The 19,937-nt window shown below is 27.0% G+C and overlaps 1 protein-coding gene across 1 annotated transcript; it reads right to left on the reverse strand.

The window, feature by feature from the left end:
* Positions 1–10,215: 10,215 nt before the first annotated feature.
* LOC145755168 (uncharacterized) lies at positions 10,216–15,688 on the reverse strand. Its single transcript, XM_082571394.1, has 11 exons — positions 15,553–15,688; positions 15,091–15,193; positions 14,748–14,870; positions 13,603–14,473; positions 13,326–13,415; positions 12,221–12,316; positions 11,308–11,419; positions 11,055–11,092; positions 10,882–10,954; positions 10,521–10,591; positions 10,216–10,332 (listed from the first exon to the last, which is right to left on the reverse strand). Exons 1-11 carry the CDS (start codon positions 15,609–15,611, stop codon positions 10,241–10,243), a joined length of 1,728 nt encoding a protein of 575 aa, XP_082427520.1. The 5' UTR covers positions 15,612–15,688; the 3' UTR covers positions 10,216–10,240.
* Positions 15,689–19,937: the final 4,249 nt, after the last annotated feature.

The following is a 19,937-nucleotide window of genomic DNA, read 5'->3' on the forward strand; positions in this document are numbered from 1 at the left end:
AAATTTCAAAAAAATTTAACATTTTAAATCAAATTTAAACGAAACTAATAGAACTGCACTGGTCTAAATATCCTATTTTAAAAAAATTATGAAAAAATATTTAATATTAATAAAGTTATGACATATTTACTAAATTTTTGCAAAATTTTAAATCCCGAAATTAAACATCTTATTTAATGCGCATTGCCCTAACTAACATAAGAGATAAATAAATTTGCAAAAAAAAAAAAAATTTTAATTTTTTTTATAAGTATTTCGAGTTGCGCACTTACATTGAAGTTTTCGCAAAATAATTTCAAGTTCTCTAGTGGCCGAGTGGTTATGTTGCGGTAGTTGTAGACTTGTAGTTGTTAGGTTCGAATCTAGGCAGAAGTAAAATTAGTTAGTTAGTCAGTTAAATCAGAAATACAAAAGTTATGAAAATTAAATCAGAAATACAAAAAAAATTCTTTTTTAAAAAATCGATTTTCAGAAATCGCGATTTTTATGAAAATTTTGAAAAAATGGCCAAAAATCGCTAAAAATCGGCAAATTTGGCAACTTTTTTCGCTTTTTTGCACAAATTGTTAAATTACTTAAAAAAAACGGTACTATATAAAGTGGGCCAAAAAAAATTTCAAAAAAATTAAAAAATTTAAATCGATTTAAACTAAACCAATAGAACCGCACTGGTCTAAATATCCTATTTCATAAAAATTATGAAAAAATATTTAATATTAATAAAGTTATGACATATTTACTAAATTTTTGCAAAATTTCAAATCCCGAAATTAAAATTCTTATTTGATGCGCATTGCCCTAACTAACATAAGAGATAAAGAAATTTGCGAAAAAATCCAAAAATAAAAAAGTTAGGGCAAAAAATTATTGCCCCCCCCCCCCATAAATTGGTACTATATAAAGTGAGCCAAAAAAAATTTCAAAAAAATTTAACATTTTAAATCAAATTTAAACGAAACTAATAGAACCGCACTGGTCTAAATATCCTATTTCAAAAAAATTATGAAAAAATATTTAATATTAATAAAGTTATGACATATTTACTAAATTTTTGCAAAATTTTAAATCCCGAAATTAAACATCTTATTTGATGCGCATTGCACTAACTAACGTAAGAGATAAAGAAATTTGCGAAAAAATCCAAAAATAAAAAAGTTAGGGCAAAAAATTATTGCCCCCCCCCCATAAATTGGTACTATATAAAGTGAGCCAAAAAAAAATTCAAAAAAATTTAACATTTTAAATCAAATTTAAACGAAACTAATAGAACCGCACTGGTTTAAATATCCTATTTCAAAAAAATTATGAAAAAATATTTAATATTAATAAAGTTATGACATATTTACTAAATTTTTGCAAAATTTTAAATCCCGAAATTAAACATCTTATTTGATGCGCATTGCCTTAACTAACATAAGAGATAAAGAAAATTGCAAAAAAATCCAAAAATAAAAAAGTTAGGACAAAAAATTATTGCCCCCTCCCCTCATAAATTGGTACTATATAAAGTGGGCCAATAAAAATTTCTAAAAAATTAAAAAATTTAAATCGATTTAAACTAAACCAATAGAACCGCGCTGGTCTAAATATCCTATTTCATAAAAATTATGAAAAAATATTTAATATTAATAAAGTTATGACATATTTACTAAATTTTTGCAAAATTTCAAATCCCGAAATTAAAATTCTTATTTGATGCGCATTGCCCTAACTAACATAAGAGATAAAGAAATTTGCGAAAAAATCCAAAATTAAAAAAGTTAGGGCAAAAAATTATTGCCCCCCCCCCCTCCCCCCATAAATTGGTACTATATAAAGTGGGCCAAAAAAAATTTCAAAAAAATTTAACATTTTAAATCAAATTTAAACAAAACTAATAAAACCGCACTGGTCTAAATATCCTATTTCAAAAAAATTATGAAAAAAATTTAATATTAATAAAGTTATGACATATTTACTAAATTTTTGCAAAATTTTAAATCCCGAAATTAAACATCTTATTTGATGCGCATTGCCTTAACTAACATAAGAGATAAAGAAATTTGCGAAAAAATCCAAAAATAAAAAAGTTAGGACAAAAAAATTATGAAATTAAACATCTTATTTGATGCGCATTGCCCTAACTAACATAAGAGATAAAGAAATTTGCTAAAAAATCCAAAAATAAAAAAGTTAGGGCAAAAAATTATTGCCTTCCCCCACCATAAATTGGTACTATATAAAGTGGGCCAAAAAAAATTTCAAAAAAATTTAACATTTTAAATCAAATTTAAACGAAACTAATAGAACCGCACTGGTCTAAATATCCTATTTCAAAAAAATTATGAAAAAATATTTAATAATAATAAAGTTATGACATATTTACTAAATTTTCGTAAAATTTCAAATCCCGAAACTAAACATCTTATTTGATGCGCATTGCCCTAACTAACATAAGATATAAAGAAATTTGCGAAAAAATCCAAAAATAAAAAAGTTAGGGCAAAAAATTATTGCCCCCCCCCCCATAAATTGGTACTATATAAAGTGGGCCAAAAAAAATTTAACATTTTAAATCGAATTTAAACAAAACTAATAGAACCGCACTGGTCTAAATATTCTATTTCAAAAAAATTATGAAAAAATAATTAATATTAATAAAGTTATGACATATTTACTAAATTTTCGCAAAATTTTAAATCCCGAAATTAAACTTCTTATTTGATGCGCATTGCACTAACTAACATAAGAGATAAAAAAATTTGCGAAAAAATCCAAAAATAAAAAAGTTAGGGCAAAAAATTATTGCCCCCCCCCCCCCCATAAATTGGTACTATATAAAGTGGGCCAAAAAAAATTTAACATTGTAAATCAAATTTAAACGAAACTAATAGAACCGCACTGGTCTAAATATCCTATTTCAAAAAAATTATGAAAAAATATTTAATATTAATAAAGTTATGACATATTTACTAAATTTTTGCAAAATTTCAAATCCCGAAATTAAACATCTTATTTGATACGCATTGCCCTAACTAACATAAGAGTTAAAGAAATTTGCGAAAAAATCCAAAAATAAAAAAGTTAGGGCAAAAAATTATTGACCCCCCCCCCCATAAATTGGTACTATATAAAGTGAGCCAAAAAAAATTTCAAAAAAAATTAACATTTTAAATCGAATTTAAACGAAACTAATAGAACCGCACTGGTCTAAATATCCTATTTCAAAAAAATTATGAAAAAATATTTAATATTAATAAAGTTATGACATATTTACTAAATTTTTGCAAAATTTTAAATCCCGAAATTAAACTTCTTATTTGATGCGCATTGCCCTAACTAACATAAGAGATAAAGAAATTTGCGAAAAAATCCAAAAATAAAAAAGTTAGGGCAAAAAATTATTGCCCCCCCCCCCCCATAAATTGGTACTATATAAAGTGGGCCAAAAAAAATTTCAAAAAAATTTAACATTTTAAATCAAATTTAAACGAAACTAATAGAACTGCACTGGTCTAAATATCCTATTTTAAAAAAATTATGAAAAAATATTTAATATTAATAAAGTTATGACATATTTACTAAATTTTTGCAAAATTTTAAATCCCGAAATTAAACATCTTATTTAATGCGCATTGCCCTAACTAACATAAGAGATAAATAAATTTGCAAAAAAAAAAAAAATTTTAATTTTTTTTATAAGTATTTCGAGTTGCGCACTTACATTGAAGTTTTCGCAAAATAATTTCAAGTTCTCTAGTGGCCGAGTGGTTATGTTGCGGTAGTTGTAGACTTGTAGTTGTTAGGTTCGAATCTAGGCAGAAGTAAAATTAGTTAGTTAGTCAGTTAAATCAGAAATACAAAAGTTATGAAAATTAAATCAGAAATACAAAAAAAATTCTTTTTTAAAAAATCGATTTTCAGAAATCGCGATTTTTATGAAAATTTTGAAAAAATGGCCAAAAATCGCTAAAAATCGGCAAATTTGGCAACTTTTTTCGCTTTTTTGCACAAATTGTTAAATTACTTAAAAAAAACGGTACTATATAAAGTGGGCCAAAAAAAATTTCAAAAAAATTAAAAAATTTAAATCGATTTAAACTAAACCAATAGAACCGCACTGGTCTAAATATCCTATTTCATAAAAATTATGAAAAAATATTTAATATTAATAAAGTTATGACATATTTACTAAATTTTTGCAAAATTTCAAATCCCGAAATTAAAATTCTTATTTGATGCGCATTGCCCTAACTAACATAAGAGATAAAGAAATTTGCGAAAAAATCCAAAAATAAAAAAGTTAGGGCAAAAAATTATTGCCCCCCCCCCCCATAAATTGGTACTATATAAAGTGAGCCAAAAAAAATTTCAAAAAAATTTAACATTTTAAATCAAATTTAAACGAAACTAATAGAACCGCACTGGTCTAAATATCCTATTTCAAAAAAATTATGAAAAAATATTTAATATTAATAAAGTTATGACATATTTACTAAATTTTTGCAAAATTTTAAATCCCGAAATTAAACATCTTATTTGATGCGCATTGCACTAACTAACGTAAGAGATAAAGAAATTTGCGAAAAAATCCAAAAATAAAAAAGTTAGGGCAAAAAATTATTGCCCCCCCCCCCATAAATTGGTACTATATAAAGTGAGCCAAAAAAAAATTCAAAAAAATTTAACATTTTAAATCAAATTTAAACGAAACTAATAGAACCGCACTGGTTTAAATATCCTATTTCAAAAAAATTATGAAAAAATATTTAATATTAATAAAGTTATGACATATTTACTAAATTTTTGCAAAATTTTAAATCCCGAAATTAAACATCTTATTTGATGCGCATTGCCTTAACTAACATAAGAGATAAAGAAAATTGCAAAAAAATCCAAAAATAAAAAAGTTAGGACAAAAAATTATTGCCCCCTCCCCTCATAAATTGGTACTATATAAAGTGGGCCAATAAAAATTTCTAAAAAATTAAAAAATTTAAATCGATTTAAACTAAACCAATAGAACCGCGCTGGTCTAAATATCCTATTTCATAAAAATTATGAAAAAATATTTAATATTAATAAAGTTATGACATATTTACTAAATTTTTGCAAAATTTCAAATCCCGAAATTAAAATTCTTATTTGATGCGCATTGCCCTAACTAACATAAGAGATAAAGAAATTTGCGAAAAAATCCAAAATTAAAAAAGTTAGGGCAAAAAATTATTGCCCCCCCCCCCTCCCCCCATAAATTGGTACTATATAAAGTGGGCCAAAAAAAATTTCAAAAAAATTTAACATTTTAAATCAAATTTAAACAAAACTAATAAAACCGCACTGGTCTAAATATCCTATTTCAAAAAAATTATGAAAAAAATTTAATATTAATAAAGTTATGACATATTTACTAAATTTTTGCAAAATTTTAAATCCCGAAATTAAACATCTTATTTGATGCGCATTGCCTTAACTAACATAAGAGATAAAGAAATTTGCGAAAAAATCCAAAAATAAAAAAGTTAGGACAAAAAAATTATGAAATTAAACATCTTATTTGATGCGCATTGCCCTAACTAACATAAGAGATAAAGAAATTTGCTAAAAAATCCAAAAATAAAAAAGTTAGGGCAAAAAATTATTGCCTTCCCCCACCATAAATTGGTACTATATAAAGTGGGCCAAAAAAAATTTCAAAAAAATTTAACATTTTAAATCAAATTTAAACGAAACTAATAGAACCGCACTGGTCTAAATATCCTATTTCAAAAAAATTATGAAAAAATATTTAATAATAATAAAGTTATGACATATTTACTAAATTTTCGTAAAATTTCAAATCCCGAAACTAAACATCTTATTTGATGCGCATTGCCCTAACTAACATAAGATATAAAGAAATTTGCGAAAAAATCCAAAAATAAAAAAGTTAGGGCAAAAAATTATTGCCCCCCCCCCATAAATTGGTACTATATAAAGTGGGCCAAAAAAAATTTAACATTTTAAATCGAATTTAAACAAAACTAATAGAACCGCACTGGTCTAAATATTCTATTTCAAAAAAATTATGAAAAAATAATTAATATTAATAAAGTTATGACATATTTACTAAATTTTCGCAAAATTTTAAATCCCGAAATTAAACTTCTTATTTGATGCGCATTGCACTAACTAACATAAGAGATAAAAAAATTTGCGAAAAAATCCAAAAATAAAAAAGTTAGGGCAAAAAATTATTGCCCCCCCCCCCCCATAAATTGGTACTATATAAAGTGGGCCAAAAAAAATTTAACATTGTAAATCAAATTTAAACGAAACTAATAGAACCGCACTGGTCTAAATATCCTATTTCAAAAAAATTATGAAAAAATATTTAATATTAATAAAGTTATGACATATTTACTAAATTTTTGCAAAATTTCAAATCCCGAAATTAAACATCTTATTTGATACGCATTGCCCTAACTAACATAAGAGTTAAAGAAATTTGCGAAAAAATCCAAAAATAAAAAAGTTAGGGCAAAAAATTATTGACCCCCCCCCCCATAAATTGGTACTATATAAAGTGAGCCAAAAAAAATTTCAAAAAAAATTAACATTTTAAATCGAATTTAAACGAAACTAATAGAACCGCACTGGTCTAAATATCCTATTTCAAAAAAATTATGAAAAAATATTTAATATTAATAAAGTTATGACATATTTACTAAATTTTTGCAAAATTTTAAATCCCGAAATTAAACTTCTTATTTGATGCGCATTGCCCTAACTAACATAAGAGATAAAGAAATTTGCGAAAAAATCCAAAAATAAAAAAGTTAGGGCAAAAAATTATTGCCCCCCCCCCCCCATAAATTGGTACTATATAAAGTGGGCCAAAAAAAATTTCAAAAAAATTTAACATTTTAAATCAAATTTAAACGAAACTAATAGAACTGCACTGGTCTAAATATCCTATTTTAAAAAAATTATGAAAAAATATTTAATATTAATAAAGTTATGACATATTTACTAAATTTTTGCAAAATTTTAAATCCCGAAATTAAACATCTTATTTGATGCGCATTGCCCTAACTAACATAAGAGATTAATAAATTTGCAAAAAAAAAAAAAGATTTTAATTTTTTTTATAAGTATTTCGAGTTGCGCACTTACATTGAAGTTTTCGCAACATAATTTCAAGTTCTCTAATGGCCGAGTGGTTATGTTGCGGTAGTTGTAGACTTGTAGTTGTTAGGTTCGAATCTAGGCAGAAGTAAAATTAGTTAGTTAGTCAGTTAAATCAGAAATACAAAAGTTATGAAAATTAAATCAGAAATACAAAAAAAATTCTTTTTTAAAAATCGATTTTCCGAAATCGCGATTTTTATGAAAATTTTGAAAAAATGGCCGAAAATCGCTAAAAATCGGCAAATTTGGCAACTTTTTTCGTTTTTTTGCACAAATTGTTAAATTACTTAAAAAAAACGGTACTATATAAAGTGGGCCAAAAAAAATTTCAAAAAAATTTAACATTTTAAATCAAATTTAAACGAAACCAATAGAACCGCACTGGTCTAAATATCCTATTTCAAAAAAATTATGAAAAAATATTTAATATTAATAAAGTTATGACATATTTACTAAATTTTCGCAAAATTTTAAATCCCGAAATTAAAATTCTTATTTGATGCGCATTGCACTAACTAACATAAGAGATAAAGAAATTTGCGAAAAAATCCAAAAATAAAAAAGTTAGGACAAAAAATTATGAAATTAAACATCTTATTTGATGCGCATTGCCCTAACTAACATAAGAGATAAAGAAATTTGCTAAAAAATCCAAAAATAAAAAAGTTAGGGCAAAAAATTATTGCCCCCCCCCCACCATAAATTGGTACTATATAAAGTGGGCCAAAAAAAATTTCAAAAAAATTTAACATTTTAAATCAAATTTAAACGAAACTAATAGAACCGCACTGGTCTAAATATCCTATTTCAAAAAAATTATGAAAAAATATTTAATATTAATAAAGTTATGACATATTTACTAAATTTTTGCAAAATTTCAAATCCCGAAATTAAACATCTTATTTGATGCGCATTGCCCTAACTAACATAAGAGGTAAAGAAATTTGCGAACAAATCCAAAAATAAAAAAGTTAGAGCAAAAAATTATTGTCCCCAACCCCCCCCATATATTGGTACTATATAAAGTGGGCCAATAAAAATTTCAAAAAAATTTAAATCGAATTTAAACCAAACCAATAGAACCGCAATGGTGTAAATATTCTATTTCAAAAAAATTATGAAAAAATATTTAATATTAATAAAGTTATGACATATTTACTAAATTTTTGCAAAATTTTAAATCCCGAAATTAAACATCTTATTTGATGCGCATTGCCTTAACTAACATAAGAGATAAAAAATTTGCGAAAAAATCCAAAAATAAAAAAGTTTTGGTACTATGTAAAGTGGGCCAATAAAATTTTCACAAAAATTTAACATTTTAAATCGAATTTAAACGAAACTAATAGAACCGCACTGGTCTAAATATCCTATTTCAAAAAAATTATGAAAAAATATTTAATATTAATAAAGTTATGACATATTTACTAAATTTTCGTAAAATTTCAAATCCCGAAATTAAACATCTTATTTGATGCGCATTGCCCTAACTAACATAAGAGATAAAAAAATTTGCGAAAAAATCCAAAAATAAAAAAGTTAGGGCAAAAAATTATTGCCCCCCACCCCCATAAATTGGTACTATATAAAGTGTGCCAAAAAAAATTTCAAAAAAATTTAACATTTTAAATCGAATTTAAACAAAACTAATAGAACCGCACTGGTCTAAATATCCTATTTCAAAACAATTATGAAAAAATATTTAATATTAATAAAGTTATGACATATTTACTAAATTTTAGTAATATTTCAAATCCCGAAATTAAACATCTTATTTGATGCGCATTGCCCTAACTAACATAAGAGATAAAGAAATTTGCGAAAAAATCCAAAAATAAAAAAGTTAGGGCAAAAAATTATTGCCCCCATAAATTGGTACTTATATAAAGTGGGCCAAAAAAATTTTAAAAAAATTTAACATTTTAAATCGAATTTATACCAAACCAATAAAACCGCACTGGTCTAAATATCCTATTTCAAAAAAATTATGAAAAAATATTTAATTTTGATAAAGTTATGACATATTTACTAAATTTTCAAAAAGGCAATGCGCATAAAATAAAATTTTTAATTTAGAGATTTAAAATTTTGCGAAAATTTAGTAAATATCTCATAACTTTATTAATACTGAATATTTTTTCATAATTTTTTTGAAATAGGATATTTAGACCAGTGCGGTTCTATTAGTTTCGTTATATCTTATATATCTTTTGTATTTCTGATTTAACTGTCTAACTACCTAACTAATTTTACTTCTGCCTAGATTCGAACCTCACAACTTCAAGTCTACAACTACCTCAACATAACCACTCGGGGCACGAGAGAACTTGAAATTATGCTGCGAAAACTTCAATGTAAGTGCGCAACTCGAAATACTTAGACAATTTTTTTAAGACTTAACGCAGTATTTTTAAGACCAGTGCGGTTCTATTGGTTTGGTTTAAATTCAATTTAAAATTTTTAATTTTTTTTGGCCTACTTTATATGGTACCAATATAAGGTCAAATGGGGTCTAATTTTGAAAAATTTAGTAAAAGTGTCATAACATTATCAATATTTTTGGGTAATTTTTTGTGTAAATATGTTATTAAGACCAATGCTTTCAATGGTGAATGAAACTTTGATTTAAAATCTTCAATTTTTATCAAATATTTTTGGCCAATTTAATATGGTACCGATATTAGGGCCAAATCAGCCCAGCGTAAAAAAGATGTTACAATTTCGGATAATTTCATAATCTAGTATGTTAGTTAGGCCTATACCCATTTAACGAAATGTTTTGTTTTGGGTTTGTCGTTTACTGTTTTATTTTTTAATAAACTTAGTATATATTTGATGAAAATTTGAATGTGATGTTGTTTTTTTGGCTTACTTGATTTAAAAATCAGGTAAATTTTTGATTAAATCCCGTCCGGTTTTGAAAAAAATATTTGTATATCTTTTTAAAAACAATTTACTAGTTTATTTATTTAATTTTTTTAACTTGGAAAACATTGAAACACTGCTTATTGTTACTATTTCTATTTTATTTGCAAAAGTCTACAAAACTGCTTTTTAAAATAAAATCTACATCTATTTTGTTTTCAACAATCTAATCATAAAAATCAAAATCATCATCTTCAATTAAATGAGATTTGTTGTCGAAATTTACACTTTCGTCAGAAAAATCAGAATCCCAAGGAGCTAGAATAAAAGTTTTGAAAAATAGTGTTTTGTTTCATTGTAAACTAACTGGAGTAAATATTTTAATTTTTTTCTTGTAAGTTGTTTAAAAAGGCTAAGCATTACCATGAAGTTTGCATATAAAAAAAACTCTATTTATTATGTATCCCAAAGTAAGTAACAATGTTGAAAATAAAAATATTACACACCTTTGTTTGCCTTTTTTTCTGATTCTTTTTGTTGAGAAAAGTTTGTTTCTTTTGATGAGTTTAGTACTTGGCTAAAATAATAATAATTTAGTATAAGTGTTGAACATAATGTGTTAAGTTCCATGCCATAGACATCAACATATGGGGCCAAGCTTGTGATTTCCGCAGCTTACATAAGGACAAACAAACCAACAACCAATGCAGGATTAATAACTAGGCATTGTTAGAATTTTAATATTATCCTAACTTGTAAAGAAAACTTGACCCTGGATCAGTATTGGTTAAAATAATCAGCCCAAATTCAAAGTAAGATATGGTGAGCTAAATTAAAAGTTAATTAAGCCAAGTTAAGTTAAGTTACCTGTTATCCATAGCAGTTGGAATTTTAACTATGGGGCTTTTAGGAACTGTTGAATCTAATTCGGATTCAGATTCTAAAAATTTTCAAAAAATGTTAAACTGAGATTGCATTGTTTTTAGTACAAATAAAACAGTAACTATTAGTTACAAAATACAAAAACAATTTTTGCACACCAGATTGGGTTAAACTCTTCTCCAAACTTCTATCCATTCTAAAAAATAAATTGAAGAAATTATTTTAAGTGAACCTTAAAAACCACAAACTAGGTTGGGTGTTTATATAGGTATACAGTATTTTCAAAATGTCAAGTCAGTAAGATACCATTCCTACAGGGTTAAAATACCTTCGAGGTGATAGTTGAATTAACTACTAAATTACAATTGGTTGTTAAATCAATTTTTTTTAAATAAAGTCCGGAGTTGTTACTTGGGTTTAGGGGATAAAATATCTTCAGCATAATCCTCCACAAATTCCCCATTTTCGTCAAATGTATTCGACAGATTATGTTGCTTTTTCAACTCTTTGTATGCTGCACTTGCTTTAAAAAACAAATAAAAAAATATAGTTAATACATATAATATACAATATAGTAAAAGCTATGTTGTAAAATTACAAGTTTTTGTAATTTGAAAAGGTAATGAACAAGTTTCTACAAAAACAGGTTTATGTTGATCTTTTAAACAAAACTTTCAGTCATAAACTACATTCCAAACAGATTACTTTTTTACAAATAAATTCAGGGCAGTTTTAACAAATTAAAATAAACCGATTACCAAAATTAAAGTTATAAATTATATTTTTATTTTTTAAGGGTAATCACATTTATGTTTAATACTTGGTCTGTATTAAAAACTTTTTAATTAGATTCAAATATTATATATCATTAGGAAATTTTATTGTTTGCATAACTTTTAAATTATTTCTATAAGAATTCACCAATCACCCTAACTTATCAAATTATTTAGAAAATAATTTGCGACTTTTAATTACTCACGATAGTATTTTTCAAATTCTGGCAATTTAAATCGATATTTTCTTGCTTTAGTGTAAAATGAATTGATATAAAGCATTAATGTTTGGTGTATGTATACGATAGTTTATAATTAGAACAAAAACTTTGTGAAAAAAAAATTATGTCAATTCATAACATATCCACATCATTTAATTAAAAATTTAATGTTTTAATTATTTTTTTTTTTTTTTTTAATTAAAAATTTAATGTTTTAATTAAATTATTAAAACAAAACCAAGAAAGTAACACAAACTATTATTTAATTCCCACTTATATCACTTACTTTTAAATAGTCAGTTTTAAGATTAATAATTTAAATCAACTTACAAGTTAAAGGTGCATCAGTTCGAGGTGAGGTTTCAGTTGTAATGGTTTCACTTAAAACACTTTCCAGACTTTCCTGCACTATACCATCTCTATCACCTTTATAAAATAATAAAAATAATTAAATAAAATTTATCTTAATATGCATATTTAGACCATATATAAATGTGCAATTTGTAGAAAATGCCGATGGAATCACTGTTTTTTCAGACTTATATTAGATTAAAAGGAGTTTTTTTGTCCCAAAATGCCTAAAATTCTTTTTTTTTTAATTCTATAGTTTTTTTTTTTTTACTGCAAGATAGTGCACAAGAGAGTTTTTTACTGCAAGATAGTGCATTTTTTTTACTGCAAGATAGTGCACAAGAGCAGCTTTTTTTCAAATTTTATTTTTTGATAAAAACGTGATTTTTAAGTTGTTAAAAACGGGTTTAAAACGTTAGGATAGCTTATAGTAGACTGTAAGTGGCTTTTTTGCAAAAAAATGCCAAAACATTTTTTTTTCATTTTCGGTCAAATTTAGTAAAAACACCAAGGCTATATATACCCTTGTAGAAAATGCCGAAAATCATTGTTTTGGGGAAAAAAGGAAGTTACCGAAATTTGACAAAAACTTGATTTTAAAGACGTTAAACTGACTTATATTAGATTAAAAGGAGTTTTTTGCCCCAAAATGCCTAAAATTCTTTTTTTTTAATTTTATAGTTTTTTTTTACTGCAAGATGGTGCACGAGAATCGCTTTTTTTCAAATTTTATTTTTTGATAAAATCGTGATTTTTAAGTTGTTAAAAACAGGTTTTAAAATGTTGGGATGACTTATAGTAACAGGCTTATAGTGTACAGAATAAATAAAACTACTTGTATGGCATGGGTAAATTATTGCAAGCAAACAGATAATGCGAGTTGCAACCATATTACGACAATAAAAATGCCAACTGTAGGGTAGCTAACAACTAGTGTACTTGAATATTTTTTTATCATAGAGTTATGTGTACACAAACATTACAAAAATTTATTCTATAAAATCTAATGGTTAAAAATTGTTATTATCCATACCATTTTAATAACCAAATCAATAGAGACTTTAAATTAGTAATTTTAACTTACTAGGGATGGGAACTATCAGTTTGTGTGGTGTTCTTAATGGAGAATTTTCACCTGCTTTGTTAAGGGATTGTAGACTTCTTGCAGTGTTACCTTAAATAAAAATTATTTAGTAAATTTACCTTCCAATTCCATACTTAAGCCTTACAATATTTAAGATAATGGCTAGATAACTATTTTAAACCTTTAAAATAAAACTTTTTGTTAACTTGATTTTTTGGTAAAAAAAATTTATTTATTGTATATATATATGTTAAAAATTATAAAATAAAATCAAAACCTCGACTGCCATCTGGAATTAAATCTTGGCTTGGAATTTCATTTTCACTAATAGAACTTTCAGTCTCATCTCCAAAAAAAGGATTTTTGTTGCTTTTCTTCACACTATTCTTGGAATTCATTAGTTTTTTGTTTGTGATTTCAACTTGCTGAAAGTCTGGGTTGTTATTATGTACATGTGTGCTTGAAATAGGTTCTGGGGATTTAGATTTGGGTGAGAATTGAGCGGAAGTTGTCGATTTTGATTCCAAGTCATCATTTAGGAAGTCCCGAGGACTTTGATGGGAATTAGAACTTGGTGTTGTGTTGTTAACTTTAATATTTTGAGCAGCTGGGTGTAAATTGGATAATTCCCTTGGTTTGTTGTTTCTCGGAGAAAACGGAGCAGTCAAACTTTTATTGTAGTCAAGAGCATTGTTGGGCACAGAGCTTGTAACATTTTTGTGATACTCCGGCAGATCTCGATCTCCGGATGTTGGGAGGTTAAGAGGTGGAACCATAACATTTGGAGATGTATTTGCAGTAGTTAAATTCTCTTTCGGTGTAAATTCACGCTGAGACTTAACTGTTGTAACAGGTGATACTTGGGTGCTTAAAACAACTGGGTGAGATGTTGAATTTTGGTCGTTAATAGAATATGGTACCAGCTGAAACAAAGCAGTTTGCTGTTGTTGACCATAGTTTGCCATGTCTGAACCATAAGATGGTGCAAATTGGTTTTTAGAGAGAGATGATTGGTTTTCATGTTGTTGACTGTTAATGTTTTGTGGAAAGTTGAAACCACGTTCTTCGAGCTGACGTTTGGCTTTTGCGATTTCAATTTCTTGTCGCCATTTTGGGTAAAGCTTGGTTATCTCGTCTTCATAATCTTTCTGGAGATATTATTTAAATAAAAATGAACAACAGGAACATCTAATAATTCCAATAAAAATTGCACAAAAAAATTTCCAAGCTGTAGTATGGTGATAATTCAAGAATTGATACAATTAGCAATTTTCTTAAATTTTTTAGATACTTAAAAAAATAGTTTTATGTGTACCTTTCCATTCAATTACTTTTTTTTTTAATATTTGTGTATTAAATTTTACAAAAAAAACTTTAAAGGTGTAACATAGATCATTTTTTATAAGATAGACGAAATATTACCCTTATTCTTCTTAGTTTGTTGGTTTGAGATTGAATGTTAGATATTCTGTTTTCCATTTCAGAAAAATCTCGAAGTAATTCCTCATTTCTTATTCTAGCTTTTCTTTCTCTTTCACAAACTTGCTGTTAAGTTTATAAAGGTTTAAAAACTATAGCATGAGAGCAGTGGGGATCGATCGAAGAAACTCATGCAGTGAAGCCAAGTGTTTTGACCACTTTTTTTATTTTACGCAAAGAATTAACATAAAAACTTGTCAATTTGTGTGGGCTTTTTTGTGTTATTAATTTATTACTGTTATTAATTTATTAAGTCATATTATTTTAAATGCAAAATTCCACATACTTTCCAATAACTTTTTAACTTGAGTAGACGGATGGATTGTAATTTTTTATCAGATCGAACCAAATTATAAAATTCTCGTTCTAGTTTTGCACGCTCCTGTTGTCTACAAAAAATTTAGAACTTTTTCAATAAATTTTATGTAAAAATCAAAACTTAAACCAACAGCCTTGCTTTAAGCACATTTTATCTATCTATGCAAAAGGCTTGTACTGAGATAATCAGGTAAAACAAGAGATGTACAGATGTAACCGAAATGTGATTATTGAGTTTTTTCTAATTTGGTAAAAGAAATATGCATATGCCAAATTTTATAATTTTCCATTATTTTAAGGAACAAGGTTCTAAGGGCGTTGTGATGACGTTGTGGTACTAACAACAAACAGAAGTAACAGACTGACAGACAGACCTAAGTAAAAGAAATTCCAACTTACTTTATTTAAAAGTGCAATTTGTACAACTTACATTTTTCCGAGATGTTCCTGGTAGTGAACTTGTTTGTCATAAAACTCTACCTCATTCATTTTTATATAAATTATCCCTTTCTAAAACAAAAACACTTAGGCCTTTTACACTGTTTATCTTATCAAAACATTCAAATTAAAAGCGAACGGAAACAGGAGCTTAAAAGTAGTGGCACATTTTTTCCGGCATATATTTAACTGCGGCACCGCCATGAGGTTCTTATTTATTAATTTATAAATTTTAAATTTAATTTAGTAATAACCAGAATATTTTCACATGAATTGGTTAAAACTATTTTAAATATGGCACCAAATCATTTAAAAGTGTATAAAATTAACAAGGTACAACTACAAATGCTGTGCTAGCAGTGAGTTTAAATGTAAAGAAATGGGTAGAAAAAAAACAATTCGTGGGTCCAAAATTAGAAGCCAATTTTCGATTTATCAAGTTTCTCGAAAAGAACCTTTCACAACTATTGTAACAAATCCGCCATTTAATTGTTTACTGTAACTTGTTATACGTTCCTAGTCACGTGCTTACACCTTTAGTCACGTGAGCACATCTTATCTATGTTGTCTGTATCACGTGACTTGGTAATGGGAAAACGGGCAGAGAGAAATTTACGTTACACTACACCTAATGCCAAGCAAATATTTAAAACTAGTACAGGTGTAGTACATAAAAGTTGAAGAACCAAAGGTGTAGCTTAGAATGTGTGTTTTCACAATAAAACTAGCAAACCTTAGATTGTGAATATATTGTTGAAATAATAACGACAGTATTTTATCCAGGGAAATTGAATTTTAAAGGTAAAAAGAAAATAGAACCGCATATACAAGATAAGTGTTTTTCTCTTGTGCAATAACTGCTAACCTATAGTAGAAATATAACATTGGGAGGTTTTTTTACGTTTTAGAAATACCAAATTTTTTTTTAATTTTTGCCAATTGCGTGACATCATTTTTCTGAAAATATAAAGCGCGTGGTGATTCCTATTAAAAAGGTGAAACGTAAATCATTTATGATGGCATTACAAATTTTTTATCGATTTTTATGTTAAATTACGTTAATAACATTTTTTTATTTGTTTTTGTCTTTTAGCTCTGGTTCGTTAGTACTAAGCCATTGCACCACGTCAAGGTCAACCAGAAAGCAACAGGTTATTTTACCCAATAGGAAGGCAAACGATGGAATTTAAAAGGTACCTTGGAAAGGTAAGACACCCAAAAAATTTTAACCAAAAACCTTTAATTTAGTAATCAGCCAATTTTTCCCTAAACCCCAATTTTAACTAAGTTCGAGGGTGCGCGCGACTAATTTCTAAAGCTCGGTATAGTGGAAACTGTTTTGCTCTTACGGTTCTAAACCGTTTATTTAAATCTGACTGTTTTTTAGCTAAAATATAAAGAGTCCAAGAGAATCGTCAAAACGAGTTAAGAGCCTGTAAAAAATGATTAGGTGTTAGTTTATAGCCTATAAATATATATAATTAGAACCTGTAAAAAATAAAAATGGTTAGAGAAAAATTGTAAGAGAGATGGCAACGGACCATATTTGTTGATAATACTTACTATATATATGATTCCAGATCTTCTTTCACCAGAACGAAAGAAGAAAACTATACCGAGCAAACTGACAACTAATTATCCTTTTTACTTCAGACAATGTTAATAACTTTGTGGTTAACCCAACACCAACAAAGTTAAAACATTTTTTTTAAATGTACAATTGTTAAATTTTAACGCGTTTTTAATTTTTGTTTAGGCCTGATACAAATACAATAAAGAATTGGGAGAAGAGAAAAATATTTTGGTTTTAGGTTCTAGGTTTAAAATAAGTTATATTAACCCTAAATTATTACAAATTAAGCTAAAACTTAATACCTACTCAAAATTACATGAAATTCTAATTTTTTAGGTCCCGAGTTGTTAACAAAATTATAAATTTTTAATATAAATTATTCTTTTTTTTTAACTTTATATTATACTTTTTTTTTAACTTTATATTAAGAGATGGCATTTAATAAATAATTACGATATGACATTACACTAATAATAAACATGACAGAAAATGGGACAGAATTTTGTTCAAGTTTTAGAATTTATATATTTTTACTCAACTCTTAATTATGTTCCATCCACGTCCAAGTTCCTCCTACCCTGCGAAGTTAAATTTCCATTTTCACAAGCTGATACCTTACAATTCTGCAGACTAAGCATGGCGCTAAATACTACCCACGAGTAAAACGCACCATGCTCACTAAGGAAGAAAATAATTGATAGAAAGTAGAAAACCGGGGTTTATAGATGCCGGTATTTAGTTAGCGCGAAACTTTAAATATAATTAACTCTGCACCCCCAAGCGTGTTGCTTCTTTAGTTAAAGTTTAGTCCCTAGCTATTGAGGATAATCCTCCACATTATCTAATTGTTCGATGCGTTTTTACCCTATCAGATGAGCTTTGCGTTGTTTATGTTGAAAAAGTAATTATGATATGCCACGAAATACAACAGTAATAAAAAATAAATGTGAAACAAATATACAACATGGGACAATCCGGACGACCATTTGGCGATACGTGGTTCTGCTGACCATAAGGGCCAAAACACAGACTAGTACTGGCACATGGGACACTAAGGGGACCTAACAGTAATGGTAATGTGACAATGGCCGCCGGGAACGCATCAGCTCATTGACTGTTCGATCCCAAACTTCGACCGACCCACGAAGCGAAATGGGTAAATCTAGGTTTGGGACAGTCCGCAAAATAAAAATACACTGGGAGAAGAGAAAGATATTGCATACAATTCTGTCTAATTCTGATACTTCAAAACCTCAAATTTTATGATTAAATTCAAAAAATCTAAATCTTAATCTCAATGTCCATTCTTTTTCAGATCAATTATGAATGACCTTATCCTACGTCACATTGACCATACGTGACGTCACAATTGTTGAATCCAAAAATCATCGATCGTCATAGTGGTTGAATCCAAACTCTTCATTTTTAAACAATAGAAAATCGGATATAGGACTAATAGGAACCAAGATTGAAAGAAGCCACGTCACTTTTTGAATATCTAAACGTAAAAAAGGTATTAAAAATGTGCTGAAGTATTTATACATCAAGTTAAAAGTTACATAAAGCTAAATAGATACAAAACAAACTTTAAGACAGTTGGGTTACATCATATATAAAAAAAAATCGTCATTTGGAAGAGCTTTCACAATTTTACAATTAGTTTAATTATCGAATTTTAAATAATTTACCTTCAACATAGGGAGAAAGAACATTTACAGTTCCCATTCCGGCTCTAATCTTATCAGTTGTGACGTATTTAGCGATGACGTCACTCGCAGGTGATAAGATGAACATAAAAGTGATGTTGACTTATCACTGTAACAAACAAAAATTAATTAATTACTTAAAAAATAATTAAAAGACAATAATTATTTAAACCATAAATTAAAATTATAAATGGTTAAAATAAACGCAATCACCTTTTATCAATTAGGAACTGGCGGTATGAGTGGCGTCATTTGTAGGCTATAATGACGTCACTTAAGCACGATAAGTTTATAAGATCGTTTAGGGTGGAAAAATTTGATCTAACAAATAAATTAAAAAATTAAATATTTTATCCAAATCTTTATAATTATACCTATCGTTATACAAATTGGTTAGGAATATATCCCTTATTGATTATAGCTATTATAAAAATATAATCACTTTCAAAATATGTTAGAAGTAAATACCTTTTCACTTCTTTTAGTGCTGCTTTTCATTTGCAAAAAATTATCGGTATTTGCAAAACAATAGCGTAAAATATATCCATATGGGGTAAATCCTCCTCGGGTTTCTAATGAAAAAACATAATATTAATAAAAATTTTTAATTAAAACTGTTACATTATTAAATTTAAGTTTAAGGCTATAAACGCATAAAACTATATTTCACATTCCTGTATACATGTTACGTACAATTACGTCATATATGTATGCTCATACGTCATGAACAAAATTTAATTACGTCATAACTTGATAACAAACACAATAGCAATATTTTTATTTAATTAAAGTTTAGTAATTTACCTTCGGCATAAAGCGGACGGGCGTTCCAGTTCCTATTCCGGCTCTAATCTCATCAGTTGTGACGTAGATGATGTCACTTGCTGGTGATAAGATGAACATAAAAGTGACGTTGACTTATCACTGCAACAAAAAATTAAATTTAGTAAAAATAATCAAAAGACACTAATTATATATATACAATAACAAAACATAATTTAAAAAACAAGAAATAAAATATTATTTAATTATTTTTAAATGCATACCTTTAAAATTATGATAATGATAATTGTATAAAGTTAAGTATTTACCTTTTAT

Source organism: Corella eumyota, chromosome 6 (assembly GCF_963082875.1).
Source record: "Corella eumyota chromosome 6, kaCorEumy4.1, whole genome shotgun sequence".
Lineage (NCBI taxonomy): Eukaryota > Metazoa > Chordata > Ascidiacea > Phlebobranchia > Corellidae > Corella > Corella eumyota.